A 17,430-nucleotide genomic window follows, 5' to 3' on the forward strand; every position below is an offset into this window, starting at 1 on the left:
CTTGCACACAACCATGCTCTTATCGCGCTCCATCCGTTCGTTTTTTATAACAAAATGTCCCATCCACGGGGCCAACCAAAGCGGTCTCATCAGCTTCTCATTCATGTTCACTGTGGTTTGTTGTTGTCTGAAGTCATGAACGCTAGTTGCTGCTCCAGTATAAATCGGTCCGCCTGAAACTCATCCAGTGAGAAACATTCTGCAGTGCAAAAATAAGTGTGATTAAAACGTGTCCATTTTTTAAAGTTAGTGTTAAAGTCCCGGCCCTAATATTTATTTGATTTGCTCCCAAGTCCGTTTTACACCGCCGGGATTGCAGCTGAAAGAATGAGGCGGATATTGTCATAAACCATGTTATAAGAATACATCCAAGCAACAAATTCATTATTTTAAAGTTATATGTTTGGCCTTTTATTGCGGAAGGACATCGTAAGAGTTAAAGGGACGAGACTCGGGCGGATTCCAACCGGGACCGCTGCAAGGCGTTTTTTTGAGCAGTGTACTCATCTATAAATGATTGCACATACACATATTTATGTACATTTGCATGTTGTCTGAATGACAAGGTATTATAATTAGAACTACTAGAATGTTATGTCAATACATACAAATTTTCTTATTTTTTTCTTCTTGATTCATTGAAATTTGATTCATCAACCACATGATTAGTCACAATTTGTGAACTTAGTTTGTCAGGCTACAAACCCAAACACACAGTGGTCTTGCGTTTGTTGCAGCACTAACAACTCATATGGGTTTGTGTTTAGCATGAACCTCCCACGTGTTACAGTTGAAACAGTGTGAAGACATTGAAGATAACTAAAAAATGATTATTTGCTAGGAGACATAAAAACCTGACGGAGGAAACACAGTGGTTCTCACCTGAACTTCCCAGCTGTTTGTAGAAGCGGTATTCTAGGTGGAGCTGTGGTGCCCGTGACTTGATGGGCTCCTGCAAAATGAGGGTTATGTTTTATTAATTAGAATAGCTCTTTCACACAATAGAGTTAGTACACTTAACACACAATTCTTAATACACATTTTCCAGGGCAATCAAACCCAAATTCTGTTATGTTTTGGGTATATAATGGTTTAACATCCCTTTTAAGTCTGAATTATTGTATTCTTTCTTTTGGACCATGTCTTATTTGTTGATCTGTCTGCTTTAAATGATTTAATCTTGGTTCAACCATGTCAGGAACTTTGTAACTGTCTTGAAAAGTGTTCAATAAAATAAGGTTAACCTCCTAAGACCTGAACTCTTTTTGGTATGCATTTAAAATTTTTCTTTGTTATTTGGGAATTGTATAAAAACTAAGCATCATCTTTTTACATGATGTAGTTTTTCTAAGTGTCCACAAATGTGGACATCGGGTCCCTGTTGAGCAGAATTAAGTATTATGGTATAGACAACCCAAAATGTGATGTCCACGATGACGCCAGGTCTTCAGAGGTTAATTATTATCCTGCAATATGAGTTAATAATTGTCCTTCAAGAAAAAAGGTTATCCCTGCACACTACTCCATGTTGCAATTCATTGATTAGCCATGTTTCTATCCTGCTTGCATCTTCATCAGTTAGTTTTGTTTTTTTTACAAAAGAGAAATATAGTTTTATTTGTACATAATGCAAACCAATCAGCAAACAAGCTCCATGGCAGGGCACAACACTACGTGTTGACGGTTGATGAGCGTTTTATCGTGGCGATTGGTGTGCATCGTGTAGAAATAAGGGTGTGTTTTCCTTTCTTTGAACATTTCGACCTGAGGACCATCCAAGCAGGATGGAAATGTTGTCAGTCAATAAATTGTGGCATGGAGCAGTGTGCTGGCTTTGGCTTTTTTCTCTAATGATGCTGTCCTAGCACCTATATGACGTGTGCATTTAATTATTGTTTCCAATTAATAATTGTCCTTCCCACCAAATTAAGTGCGCTGCCCCACAATGCCAATAATAATGTAGAGAGAAATAAGTGTTACCAGTTTGATAGCCACGTATTCATTGGTGTACAGGTTCTTTCCCAGTCGCAGCTCTCCAAAGTTCCCACAGCCGATCTTCTTTCCAACGCGGAAGTTAGGCCCGACCATCAGAACCCCGGAGTTGGAGCTGGCACCTCGGCCACCATGTCCTGATCGACTCCCCATCTTCCCAGGCATCCTCTTCCCCTCCTCTGTCTCGCCTTTCCCTCCTCCTCCACCACCACCTCCTCCTCCTCCTCCTCCTCCACCACCACCACCACCACCACCACCACCGCCGCCTCCTCCTCCTCCCCCTACTCCTCGTTTGTCAAAGTCCATGAGTTTGTGGTAGCCTGGCCTCTCCACGGTTAAGCTGATTCCATGCAACCAAAATAACTACCAAAACAACTGCCTAGCAGCTCGACCGTCAGACGATATGGTCGTCTAGGCCAGGCAAAAATGTGAATTAAACTGGGTGTGAGGTTATACTTTAAAGAGGGCAGGAACTGAACCGTGGGACAGATGAGAGATGAACTCAAAGGTCAGATGTGGCGATCATAAAAGGACTGGAGCTGCGTTAGGCAGGGCCAAAGAATGCTTAGTAGTAAGAAAAGGTGATGAGGGCCGATGAGAGTGAAAGAAAGCATAAGCTGGTGATTTTTTGGGGGGGGGGTGGGGTGGGGGGTGGTGATGGAGGGGAAGAGGATAATGGCCCGATCAATCACCATACGCGGCTAGCCATAAGCTAACATGCTATACTATACTGGGAAGCTATGCTAGCTTCAGCCACAGACATACCAGTCCACCATCACAACAGCCTGCTGTCAGCCTAACACCCATGCACCAAACCACAGAGCAGAGTCCGACAGCAGGAATGAGTCCAGTTGATCAGAAACTACTTAAGAGGTTCCCCTTTCTCACATCTGATATTCGGATGTGAATGAATACTTCAGTCTTTAAATGTTTTGCCATAGGTGTTTGTTGATTTTTAGAGCACTCGAAACTATAAATGTTAGACCACAGTACGTCACTCCACTACAGAGCTCCAGGTGTGAGGAATGCTGTGTGGCGAGGTTTCAATGTACCACCTGAAAAACACACAGAAAAAAGAGAAGATTCAAAGGATTTCATGAAAGTAGAAACATACTTCAATACTTAATGTATAGCAAACTTACTTTCTTAGGAATATAGTAGTTGATACTAATAACAGTGACATTTTTGAGACCCGGTAACAAAAAAGACAACAATAAGTCCCATGAACATACATCCCATAAACTCCAAACACTCCTTTGTTATCACTTAGATACTGATTTTAGAGAATTTAATATTAATCCCTCATGATCCTCTCCACTTCATACCAAAATGAAAATTTACAAGATCACGTTTGAACACATAACGTTATGATGAAGCAACCCCTTAAGTTAGCTGCAAGCTCTGTTATTTAGCCAATTAGGACTGCCCATGTAGCTAATAGCCAACGATAATTAGCTCTCGTCGATTTCGACACAGCTTTGTTGTTCACAACATTACATTATCAGAGATAATCCTGGGGACGACAGGAGAATGCAAGTCTCTACACAAGCTCTGATCTGGTACCTGTGGGATGGGGAGAAAGCGAGTACCAGCTTTGCATATCGTATCGGTCCTTGTGACACCCCTCCTACACTCTTAGATATAAGGGTTCCAATAGGGTTCTTCTACAAGGGCTGAGGTTCTACCTGGAACCATTTGCTTCTGAAAAACCCTTTCCCGAAGAAAGGGTTTTTTAAGGGTTCTTGGTAACACTAATGGAACCAGTAAGAACCATTTTGATCCAGAGAACCCTTTAAAACCCCTTTCCCGAATATAGGGTTTTAAAAGGGTTCTTGGTAACGCTAAGGGTTCCAGTAAGAACTATTTTGATCCAGAGAACCGTTTTTGGAAGAAAGAGGTCTTCAGGGATTGTTGAAAGCATGGGTATAAGATCCTGTGTCACCAGGGACATACTTCCTGATAACACTTACCAATAATGGTGCAAAATACAATTCTTTGTGACTACTGATACAAATACTTTTCATATCCATTTTTTTTTTTATTTGTTTGTTTTTTTTAAACCAAGCTTTTCTTCTCCAGATCCTGTTGATTAAACTGCAACATAATTGCCCATCTTGGGATTTGAACACCTGCCACCCAGTCTAAAGTCACTGGCAGTAGTGACTGAGCTAACCTGCTAGCTGGGTGGAGTCATCAGGTCCACCATACTAGTCTATTACCTTACACATTCTGATCAGACATACAAATAATGGCAGTCCTATAACTGAAATGTTCTGTTACCAATTTATTTTCACCACCATTAATTATAAGAAAGCAAGACCTTCATCAGCAAATCTTGTTGACCCAGGCAAAGATTAGCTGTGACTAGGATTTTAACCCCCAACCTCCAAATCTAAAGTCTGTACCATTACCCACTGAGCTATCCAGCAGAATGTGTAGATGAGGGACTCCTCTGACTCGCCACACTCACTCACAACCCCTTGAAACATGAAAGGGTTCTTAGTAGGGCTGAACGAAATATCGTATCGTTTTCTAGATATGATTATTCAAGATATTAATATCGAAAAAGCAACGATATAAACGATATAGATTTCTCCCGCGCTCGCCCTGCATGTAAAGCTCTGGCAGTCACAATAATCTTCATTTTTACGATTGCCCTTGAATGCACCGCTATGGCCAGCCAACCACAAACCTTATTTCATGCTTGCTGTGGATCCACAGCTGAAGCCAACCAATGACGAACATACGAGGGCGGGACTCCCGCCGCGGGAGTGAAGGAGATGGAGACTGAGACGCAGACGCAACATACGCAGCGGGGAAATCAAAAAGAAAGAAAGGAAAGTGAGACGAGTGCGGAAGATAATGCGGCCGGTGGCTGTGCCGAATCTGATTTGGTGCCAAAACATAAATCATCCTCCATTATTTGGAGGTATGTTGGATTTAATAACGAGGATCTCAAGCAGAGCGAGGTGTTGTGCAGGTCGTGTTCGGCGTGTATTGCAATGCGTTCAGTAGCGTTACACCGTATGAGTCGGTGTCCACCAGACATAAAGTCATTACAGACGCTATAACATACCACACTGCAAAAGACATGGTACCCGTGTAGACGGTCTAAAATGTTAGATTTTGTATTTATTTGATTGGTGACTTTATGTTAATGTTGATGACTGGCAGTGAGGTATCATCAATAAAACGGCAGTTTCCACATTCTTTTGTATTATGGTTTTCATTTATTTCTTTTTTATTCTTGAACAACTGATTTGTTCACATAGGCCCTCGACTACTTGGTAATCTCATTTATTTTGATTGTGTTAATAAAGAAAATATGTATTTAAATTTTGCCTTGGTCTTTTTAGTTTCTTTAGAGAAAAACAGAAAAAAAAATTGATTTAAATCGAAAATGGTCCATTAGTCTGAAAAAATTGAGATTTTATTTTTAGGCTAAATCACCCAGCCCTAATAGTCATATAGTCTTTCACTTCCATAAGGCTGTTCTCAGGAGACTGATCATTGACAATCATATTCCCTGCAGCTACAGTGAAGTTCAAGCTGCATGAAAACTTTGTTATCAATCAATCAATTCACCACCAATTCACCACATGGAATCATACATAATCATACGTAAAATGCAATCCCTGCAATTAAATCCATGGACAAAGGGCAGGTTGAGTCATAAAAATGAACATTCTGATTAATAACGTATGGATGAAATAATACATTTTTAATGAGGAAAGTCATAATTGTGGGACAGTCTCTAAAATGGAGACCAGAGTTGCTGTCTGAGAGATGCTGTGAACATTTAAGCACAAGTAACGGCAGCATAACTTCATTGATTATATCAGAAGCTTAAAGTAGAATTCTGTTTCCTCTGTCAAGTTAATTATTCATCATGAGAAGACGCCGCCTCCTTCCATTCCACCAGAGTCTCTGCTTAACTTAAGCTGCTTAGCTTAAATATGTGGAAAATACATCAAACATCCACCAATTTGCAAATATGGAGGGAGTTCTCCATAAAAAATTTGATCAGATTCTTTATCACGCCCAACGTCAATATTTGAGTGTGATTCTATCATGCTGGAGAGAATGTGGAGCATTAGGCTCAGATCATGCACGTACTTTGGAAATGCAATAAGGTATAACTAGGGCTGGGCGATATGGGAAAAAATCCCGATACAATATTTTTTTTCATATCAGTCGATATCGATATATATCACGATATATAAATCAAATTACTATTACGCGTGCTGTGTGCGTCAACCTAACTTGACGTGGCTCTATTCCAGCATGATTGGTTCGGTGCAGCGCTACTTAATTATGATTGGCTATTCTTACGCCAGGTTCACACCGGACGCGGAAGCGCCACGAATAGACGCGTAGCGGAGCCCGCTTCCATTCGGCGCCCCTGTTAAGCTATGGTGTCGTTCACACTGGACGCGGAGCGCCGCGAATACGCGCGGCGCTCCCGCGCCGTGAAGCGATCGTTTCGGCGTCTGCTCTATTTTTTGCACGTGCCGCGAGTGAACGCGTCAATTCTGGCAGGAAATCACACGGAGAAACACGAAACAATCCGGTCAATTTTCAAAATAAAAGCAATTTTCAAAATAAAATACCGCGATTGACAAACGCGATCATATTTGTGTATCTCAACTCGCACTGGGAAACAGGAAGAGACAATACATTTAATAAATGTGAAGAGTAGATAAAAAAATGTGTATTTCAACGGTATATCTGCACTACTACCATACACACTCTCTGTCTGTGTGTGTGTCCCTCTCTCTCTCGCTCTCTTTCTCTCGCTCAGAGAGAGAGAACGGATAAATACAAGAAGTTTACAAACTTCTTGGTTACAGAAACATGGCGTATTAATTTTATGGGGTTTAATGGGAAAAAATAGCTCTGAATGAACAGCTGAGTAGAAGCGCTTGTCGACCGCCGCGGAGAAATACGCGTCTGGTCTGAACGGGGGTGCGCGGATCGCTCGCGATTTTCGGCTCTGTCGTTGCAACTGAAATACCAGTTTAGTCTAGTGCAGGTGAGAGTTGGCAATGAAATACCAGTAGACATAATATCCGAATCTGAAGATCTTTTAATGCTGCAGCATGAGCCATCCGGCGCACCGCGGCGCTTCCGCGTCCAGTGTGGACCAGGCGTTATGTCCGTCAAAACATGGACGAATGAATTCTATCGAAATTTTATCGAGCGTGTCTCATATTTCTATCGAGGAAAAGTTATTTTGCGATATGTATCTTTATCGTTTTATCGCCCAGCCCTAGGTATAACTATTTCGGAAGACGGTGTTGAGATATGATATCCCTATGTGCTGTAAGGTACTCCATTTTTCAACTCTGAGTTAGGGCTGTAGCGATACACTAATCTCACGATACAATACGATATTCAGCTCACGATATGATATATATCACGATATGATTCGATACGATTCGATATAATTCGATACACTTACATCATTTTCTGAAAGATTTAAAAGGTACAGTGTGATTTTGGTGACATCTTGTGAGTGTTCCATTTACTTGGATTGAATTAATTGAACTGAAAACTAAAAACATCAATTACACAATATGTGTCTGACTGGACAGAGAGTCTACAGCTTGCAAATGCTGGACAAAATGAATCAAAGATGTGTTGAGAAAATTAGTTCCATTTATTGAAACAGTGCAAACTGTATCTTACAAGCCTTTGAAAAGTGCAGTATTACAATTAATGGTTTGTTTTGGGTCACGCCGCAGCTTCTTGGGGTCCTCCGTTAACATTACCTTGTCCGGATGGTGACGTTTTAGGTGGGCTCGTAGATTGGTGGTCGAGTATTTCACGTTTGTGTGACACAGTTTGCAAACCGCGATGCTTTTGTCTAAGTCGTCACTTTCCTTCTTCCTTTTAAACCCAAAGTGCTCCCACACGTCTGCTTTTAAGCACGAAGGTGCTGGATTTATATTCGCCGCCATTTTCTTGAATCTCCTCGCTCTGACTCCGCAAACAGGTAGAGGTAGACGTCGGCGTCTGTGCAAAGAGAGTATCTAGACGGGTAACTTGCTCTACAGCGACACTAGCGGCTGGTGGACCAAATCGCTCTTCCTGCAGAGCGAACGGGGGGGTAAACACGGGGGATATGAAAGGGATTCATGTATCGATACTAGCGGCTTAAAAATCGATACTTTATTGGGAAACAAAATATCGATTTATATCGCAGAATCGATAAAATTGCTCAGCCCTACTCTGAGTATGTAAACTCTGAGTTACGCGCGTGCCTGCCGACTCTACAAAGCCATCATCAATGGAGCTCCGATACTACGATTCACCATGGCAACGGGGAGAGCGTCTTTAGATATTACTGAGTGTTTATGTAGAAAACGAGCTCATCCTGAGAAAGCAGAGCAACGTAACTGCAGCAAAGTAGCGATAGTTGGCGTGGCAGACATTTACTGCCCGATCTAATGTGTATAACTGAATGAAACAGTCGATTGATCTAAAGGTAATAAGTCTTTATTTTCAGCCTTGCAGAGCGACACTGTGATATAATGGTTAGCAATGCCGCCTACGGTGCAGGCGACAGGGGTTCAACTCCCGTAGTTCACAAAGTAGTGCAATGAACAAATTATCATTTGGGTGTAATGCCCCCAGGCACAGAAATAAAGTGGCTTCAGTTGAAAATTAAGCATAATTTAAAACAGACTTTGTGGACTGGTGCCAGCGGAACCATCTCCAGCTCAACGCCGGGAAGACCAAAGAGCTGGTGGTGGATTTCCGCAGGCGCAAACAACCCTGCACACAGGTGAACATCCTAGGAACGGACATTGAGATGGTGACATCTTACAAGTACCTGGGAGTTCACCTGAACAATAAACTGGACTGGTCTCATCACACTGCAGCAACATACAAGAAAGGTCAGAGCAGACTCCATCTGCTGAGGAAGCTCAGGTCCTTTGGAGTGCAGGGGGCACTCCTGACAACTTCCTATGACTCTGTGGTGGCATCAGCCATTTTCTATGGTGTAGTCTGCTGGAGCAGCAGCATCTCGGCAGCAGACAGGAAGAGACTTGACAAACTTATCAAGAAGGCCAGCTCCATCCTGGGATGCCCTCTTGACCCAGTGCAGGTGATGGGAGAGAGCAGGATGATGGACAAGCTGTCATCGCTGCTGGTGAAGGAGTCCCACCCCCTGCAGGTCACTATCACCGCACTAGTCAGCTCCTTCAGTGATAGACTGATACACCCCAAGTGTGTGAAAGAGAGGTATCGCAGGTCCTTCCTTCCTGCTGCTGTCAGACTCTACAATAAGCACTGCTCCCAATAGACCTCATTCTGCACTCTATACTTTATTGTGAATTGTATATAAAAACAAAATTCACTGTTGGTAATTTTTGTACAATATCATGTTTATATGTATATAACAAGTCTACTCTATTTTTTACATTTTTTAATTTATATTGTTAATTTTTGCTATTGTTATTATTACTATTGTGTTTCTTGTAACATACTGTCTTTTGGCTGCTGTGGCAAACAAATTTCCCCGTTGAGGGACAATAAAGGAATTCTGATTCTGATTCTGAAGAATATTGCACAAATACGTTGACTAAGGCATATGATTTTAATCATATTTCACATATTAAACGGTAAATATAAGCAGGTATTTCAACACAGAAATGTACTTAAACATTTCATAAATCTCCAGTTTGCAAAAACGCTAGCTCCGCAAAGAATCTGGTTGCGGATTATGTCCGCGATATGAAATGTTGAAAATGTCGGAGAATATTGTTTAGATAATATCTAATGTGATTGGAAGGAAAGGTTATCAAAATTCTCTCCCAACGCAAAGCTGCTAGAATCACTTTTATTTCCATATCGATTAGGTTGACGAGGAAAGCACGGCACATTTTTCAGAGTTGGTTCAGATTCCGGAAAAAGGCGGAGACATGTAGGGAGTAGGGGTGTCAACGTTTACAATTTTTCTACACATGTACACGGGGCTTCTAACCGACGTGTACTTGGTTACCCATTAGGGTTGTCAAAAGTATCGAAACTCAAAAAAGTATCGATACTAAAATGTTGTATCCAGATACGATACTCATTTTCAAAAGTATCGAATAATTCGGTGCACTTTTCAGTTTCAGACTTTTTTTGTAACAGGTGCAGCTGCTGAGAATACAGCATTTCAACAGTGTAATGTTCATGTTAACTGGTTTGGCTAGTGTCATTTAGTTTATTGTTATGTATATAAAGCATAGCCAAGGAAGGAACACTTAAGTAAATTTAGTTTTTATCAGGCTTGCCTAATATTTACAACCTCAAAATATTGTTCCAATTGTTAGTTTATTTTATTTATTTATTTTTTGCACTACCTCAGACCTGAAACCTGTTATTTTTGCATTTTTTTTGTTAATAAAAATATTTCTTTTAAATTTTGGGGTCTTTTTTTCATCCTTGTGGTATCGAAAATGGTATCGAGTATCGAATATTTTCCTGAGTATCGGTATCGAGTTGAAAATTTTAGTATCGTGACAACCCTATTACCCATTTAAATGTATGATCTCTTTCTATCGCAGTTGCGCCATATAACCACTAGAGGATTCTGTTTCCATTCAACCGCCTCCCAATCCCATTAAAACAAAGCCATTGTAAGTGGTTGCTCATGGATCCCGTGCTGTTACTATAAACCAACTTTGCCTGGCATAATTTACACTCAACTGTTGTACATAATACTACACACAACATGGCTTGATGTTGTTTTGAAGGAGCACCGTCTGCATATATTTCTGGTAAACACTCGACATCAGCGCATGTGAATACGAGCAGATCTGTGCGAGCAGGCAGCGCGAGCGCAGCAGATTTTGAACGGAGACACACAGCCGCATTTTTATTGTAAAGTACCGGTCCGGTGTTGGTCCGGTTCCAGTTCGGTTCCGCTCACACCACGAGTCTGAAGAGTGCAGCAGTTTATCAAAATACAGTGTCAACTTTCAGAGTTTTCAACGTAAAACGCGACATCGTGGTGGTTCAATGAGGCGGACGGACATCAGAACAACATCAAGCGCGTACACGACGAAGTAGCGGGGGCACACAGTGAGGATTGTTGTGGCCGCGCACTAAACGGGCTAGTAAATATTCCTTCGCGGGCCAGATACTATAGGCGTATATATTGGTGAGAAATAAACGAGGAGGAGGGGAAATGATGTGTAAACGGTTATGAATTATTATCCGTGTACCCGTTTAGTCGGCGTATACCTGGCTGTTTCCGTGACGCGAGTTTCACGCAAGAGTATGAAAAGGTTTCGCTTAATTTTTTTTCTTCATAAATGCTTATATTATCAGGTCGACAAGTGTTGACATGATATGGCGAAAAAAAAAAATCGGCGAAACTTTTTCATACGCTGGCGTGAAACTCGCGTCACGGAAACAGCTGGGTATACGCCGACTGCCATTAAACACCAACGAAGAAGAAAATGTGTAAACACCAACGTGCCGTCTACGCAAACAGCGTAGCTTTAGCAGTAGAAGCTATCAGGCAAGTGTTCTTTTTACAGGCATGCAAACTGGTTAGGGGTGAAAAAGGTGACAAGGTAACATGGACACACGGCATGCGCGGAAAAGTGCTTTATTATAATAGCATCCTTCACTCCTAAATCTCTCATCCTGAAATCAGAACATATAAGACGCATTAAGTTGCAAATTATACAAAATATAAATTATAAAATATACAGTATGTCCCATTTGCATTAAGCAGAGAACAGCTGTACAGCATAAAATATGAATTTACAGGTACAGTTTCAATTCCATTCACTTTACTATTATGTGTATATATATAGATTATATATATATAATCAAAAATCACAGGTCTTCAAAAGCATTAACTGTAGTGATCATAACTTTATTTACATTCAACTAAAGCAATTAGTCCCATGGTCCTTAACTTCGATTGATAGGGCATCATACTGGATAAACAGAAGTACACCTGTAGGCTGTCATTATGAACGGGGGTGTGTACGAACAGCGCGGGGATGGGGGTACTTTCAAATACGACCTGTAGCGGAGCTCTCCGGATTGATAAACTCTCGATGGGTAAACTGTCAAATGAAACGACCTCCGCAACAAGGCAAAACTGTTCCCTTTCCGCAATTATCGGAGAGTATAGAGGGGCCTTAAATAACTCGTCACAAAGCCAACTGGCGACAATTCAGATTAGGGGTGAATACTGTTGTACCGAATACAATCGCGTGAGACGCGCGCCGCTTGATCATTTTGGATTATCCGCTTCATTCGCGCATGACGCTCATTTTTGAACCGGTGCTGCTCTAGCGGGGGAAACGAGGGCAGCGCCGGCGGGGAGCCGGCGGGTCACGTCGGCGGACCCTCCTCCTCCGCCTCGGGGTACCCGATGCCAGAGTCCGTGAGTCCGTGAGCCTCTAAACGCTCGGAATCCTGTCCGTAAATAGGCAATCAGACCGGGCAGCGGGCGGCCCCCGCGGATCCGCTCCGGAGAACCGTAAACTCTTAGACGCACCGACGGGAGTCTAAAAAAACCCGTAGACCCAAAATATCGATATTTGCCGTCAGTGTATCGATTAATTTATTGCGACAGAGAGCACAACAATATATTGCAATATCGATTTTTTTCCCCACCCCTAATTCAGATCCCAACTGACGTTCGCTAACTTTACTAGCAAAGCCCTGTGTGAGAAGCTGAGATGGAGAGGGGTTCGCCCTCCTCATTGCTGATTGGTGATAATTGTGCTTCCTTCACACGTCACTCTTGTCAGTCATTTGTTGTCACGAGAAGAGAGTGGCGGTGATAGGTCTAGGTCATAGGACTAGAGTGTAGTTTTGAGCATAGACATCCTATAGACTACGGTTTTGAGGTTCACAGTTTCACTCACTCGTTGACGTGCTCATCCCCCCCCCCCATTTTTTTTCTCCTCGGATCTACGCGATTCAGAAGAATGACCCATTTTGATTTCAAAACGGCGAAATTTCGCCGAAAGGTGGCAAGTTTGCATGCCTGTTTTTAAATAAACTCCTGGTGTACTTACAAACTTTAAAATGCCTCATTTTGTGAGTACGGACCCTATGTGTACTACTGCAGAAGTTTGGTAACATTCCATGCATTATTAGTGGGGACATTTACGAGATATACTGTAAGTACCATCGCGCTATTACGAAGCCGTTCGGCTGATCGCCCTATCTTGATCACTGCTGACCACCAGGAAAGAATACCACAAAATAATAAAATATAGCAGTGAGGTTGGGAAACCATAGGTTTATGAATGTTTCTCATTGTAATTTTCTAATTTTCATGAAAAATATGAATCCCTAGATGCAACCCTACCTCTCACATACAGCTGACAAGACTGGTGTAAGCATGCAACAGATTTTTTTCTCCCAGACGATTCAAATATTGGATTTTGATATAAGAATACAAAGGAATAGATTTTTTTTTCTCGTTAAATAGTTGAAGACCATATAAGGTTGGTTGAACAACACATATTATTTAACCTCTTTGTCACGAGAGCCACCTGTGAAAAGGGGGCAGTACAGACCAATACTAACAGGTAGCACACCAACATGACGGGAACAAACTCAGCTAAAAGCATCAATCATGCATTGCCACCCAAACGAAAGACAATTAAAACCACAAGCAATTACCCTGGAATGTAAACACACAAAACAGCTTTAGCTACTTTAATGTGTCTGCTGATTCCAAAGCAGAGAGACTCTGATTACAGACATGTCTGTCTCATCACTGTGCGATGGAAACTCGGCGAGCTAGCAGCCAGAGAGTAGAAAAAAAAGATACTATCTTTGGATTTACTTCTCTCTGATTGCCATCGGTGTTTCTAAGGTGAATTTGGCTTCCGCCCATCAATTCTCCTGACTGGTCAATAGAGGTGTCCATCACCAAAATTGACCAATCAGTCAAAATGAGTGAAAAAACAGTTGTATTTGGATGGCATCAATAACCACAGGGTCATTCCGTGCCAACTCAGCCACCCATGTACATGACACCTCTCAGATTTTGCTGAAAAGCGGTGAAAATATGCCTTATGTTACCAAACAAAGGAATCTGAAGTTTCAGGTCAATATCTCAAACGGTTTGCCCGTGGCGTCCATTTGAATTTCAAGTGCCACACCCCTTTTTGACACATTGGAATTTCAATTCCATTTGTTGGCATTTTTGGAGGCCCATAACTTATGTTCTAATAGAGATAGGAGGCTGAAAATTGCTCTGTAAGTTCATTGTAATGTGTACTACACAATTCTTCAGGCAGAATCAACATTCCTTACTGTTTGGGTGAGAGGTGGGTCACCAAAGTCCAATTTTCTTTTGACGGCCAAAATTATTTTTCACTTTTTGGGTGCTCCCAGCACCACGATGAATGATCACATTTATTTTTAACAGGATTATTTGTTATATTTGGGACCTTTGCTCTTGCCAAAATGAATTTGAAGGGTATGGTAACACTGGTGGGGGTTTTATGGGGGTCCAAAAACCCTCCCGGGCAGAGGTGATTCTTTTGGAACCCCATATTTGGACCCCCAAATGACCGCGTGGGCACTTGATGATCCTAATGAGATTTATACCAGATAAAGATACATATTTGTTCTTTCTTTTAATGAAATAAAACCTTTGACTATGAAGCTCCTTAATATGAATTTTATTCGTCAAAATGCACCATTTTGGACTTTTTTTCCCCAGAAGTCTGGAATGTAGATCAGGGAGAATTTAGTGATGATAAAGCATGAAAATTGTGGAAATAACTTAGTATTATGCTCAGTGATGGCTAAAGTACTTAGAATTGTTAAGTACTCATTACAATGAACTTACAGAGCAATTTTCAGCCTTCTATCACTATTAGAACAGAAGTTATGGGCCTCCAAAAATGCCAACAAATGAAATACGAAATTCCAATGTGTCAAAAAGGGGTGTGGCACTTGAAATTCAAATGGACGCCACGGGCAAACCATTTGAGATATTGACCTTAAACTTCAGATTCCCTCGTTTGGTAACATAAGGCATATTTTCACCGCTTTTCAGCAAAATCTGAGAGGTGTCATGTACATGATACCCCGATTTTGGCTGTTTTCACATGGAATGACCCCACAGTGATATATCAGTGAAATATAATACGTTTTCCAATTTGGTACCTGAGAAAGGTCAAATGGCACATATGGTGCCAACATGTGAATGTTCTGCCTGGACATACCTGTATTAAAACATCTGAAAAACTGCTCAGGTTCACCTTTTTAACATCTATTTTGCACAGTTACTCATCAGATACGACTTTACTACTTCCTAGATGAATTGGGATCAGGGTTGGAATTTCATCATTTTAGGGGCAAGGCCACATGACAGGGCAGAAAGGCCATTGAGTAAAATCAGATGGTTTTACCTTTCAGATTAATACCATAACATCCTAATTCATAACAAAACATGAATTGTGTATTAAAGCATTTTTAATACCAATATCAAGTTAATGTTATATTGGATTTTTTTTAAATACCATCTTACAAAGGAATTACTACTTGAAAGTAGGGCTGAACGATATATCGTTATCGTATCGTTTTCTAGATATGAACATTCAAGATATTAATATCGAAAAAGCAACAATATAAACGATATAGATTTCCCCCGCGCTCGCCCTGCATGTAAAGCTCTGGCAGTCACAATAAACTTCATTTTTACGATTGCCATTGAATGCACCGCTATGGCCAGCCAACCACAAACCTTATTTCATGCTTGCTGTGGATCGACAGCTGAAACCAACCAATGACGAACATACGAGGGCGGGACTCCCGCCACGGGAGTGAAGGAGACGGAGACTGAGACGCAGATACAACATACGCAGCGGGGAAATCAAAAAGAAAGAAAGGAAAGTGAGACGAGTGCAGAAGATAATGCGGCCAGTAGCGGTGCAGAATCTGATTTGGTGCCAAAACATAAATCATCCTCCATTATTTGGAGGTATGTTGGATTTAATAACGATGATGTGAACCAGAGCGAGGTGTTCTGCAGGTCGTGTTCGGCGTGTATTGCAATGCGTTCAGTAGCGTTACATCGTATGAGTCGGCGTCCACCAGACATAAAGTCATTACAGACGCTATAACATACCACATTGCAAAAGACATGGTACCCGTGTAGACGGTCTAAAATGTTTGATTTTTTATTTGATTGGTGACTTTATGTTAATGTTGATGACTGGCAGTGAGTTATCATCAATAAAACTGCAGTTTCCACATTCTTTTGTATTATGATGTTTTTATTTTTCTGAAAAATATTTGGTTTTGGTTTAATATTGACCCGTAGTCTAGGGCTGCCCCCAAATAGTCGACCAAGCACTGGTCGACCAAAAAATCATTAGCCGACCAAAATTTCATTAGTCGATTGGTCGCAGGAAAAAAAAAAAAAACATTTGGAGCCGTGTCTTTTCAAAATTAAGTGAAAATCTAAATCTATGTGACTGGCGGCTGGCCTAAAAGGCTGGAGGGCTTTTAATTTGTAGGAAGTCGTGACACTCGCTCACTGTCGGTGTTTTTTTTTTTCAACACGGCAGGTCCCTTCGACATCGCGGTTAGACAGTTAACAATTAATAGCCAATCATGTCGGGAAAGACGTCTAAAATATGGGATCACTTCGAAAAGAACAAGGATGACCCCAAGAAGGTCACATGCAAACTTTGCCAGAAAAACTTTGCCTATCACTCGTCCACGACGAACATGACCTACCACCTGAAACATGTAAGTAGCCTAAGGCTAGCCTAGCTACCTGTCCATGGCGGCCGAAGTTTGAAAGCAGATAAATAAATAAATAAAAATTATTACTGTTATACGGAAGCTAAATTATCCAGCTCACCGTGTTTTACTTATTGTAAATCTCTCTACTAACAGGCGCATCCACTTTACTGCGGAAAAGACACCGCGCCATCCACCTCCACGGCATCCTCCACTGCATCCATGACGCAGCAAAAGCTAATTCTGAAACCCCCTCTTTCCGACAAAAGGAAAAGAGACATCACTGACAAAATAGCCGACTTTATTGCATTGGACATGAGACCTGTTAACATTATCAGTGGTGATGGATTCAAACAACTGGTTGAATTCCTGGAGCCAGGATACAGTCTCCCTAAACGGGACACTGTAATGCACGCGATTACAAGCAAATACAACACTACAAGAGAAACACTTCTGGACAAGATTAAAAGCTGTACAGCACTCAGCTTCACAACGGATATATGGACATCTAACCAGATGGACAGTTACATGACAGTCACAGCACATTTCATTTCCGATGACTGGCGACTGCACTCATTCGTGCTGGAAACAAAAGTGTTGGAGGTGAGCCACACAGCTGCTAACATAGCAGAGCGACTCAGTGACGTACTGGCGGACTTTAACATCCCTGCAGAAAAAAGGGCCGCTATTGTACACGACAAT

General features: G+C 41.5%; 1 protein-coding gene across 3 annotated transcripts in view; it reads right to left on the reverse strand.

Annotated features, from left to right (window-relative positions):
- The window catches only part of LOC311012797 (casein kinase I-like), a 56,456-nt gene that overhangs the window by 26,264 nt on the left and 12,762 nt on the right, over positions 1–17,430 (reverse strand). For 2 of the 3 annotated variants that reach the window (XM_084008503.1, XM_084008502.1), the window contains exons 2-3: positions 1,981–3,047; positions 883–952 (exon numbers count right to left, since the gene is read on the reverse strand). In XM_084008503.1, the coding sequence (XP_083864629.1) occupies positions 883–952; positions 1,981–2,298 (388 nt within the window). In that variant the 5' untranslated portion in view covers positions 2,299–3,047. Of the gene's footprint in view, positions 1–882; positions 953–1,980; positions 3,048–17,430 lie in introns of those variants that run through there. The other variant, XM_084008504.1, reaches the window with a different exon arrangement.

The sequence above is a fragment of the Eutrigla gurnardus genome (assembly GCF_963514095.1).
Source record: "Eutrigla gurnardus genome assembly, chromosome: 4".
NCBI classification, from domain to species: Eukaryota; Metazoa; Chordata; class Actinopteri; order Perciformes; family Triglidae; genus Eutrigla; species Eutrigla gurnardus.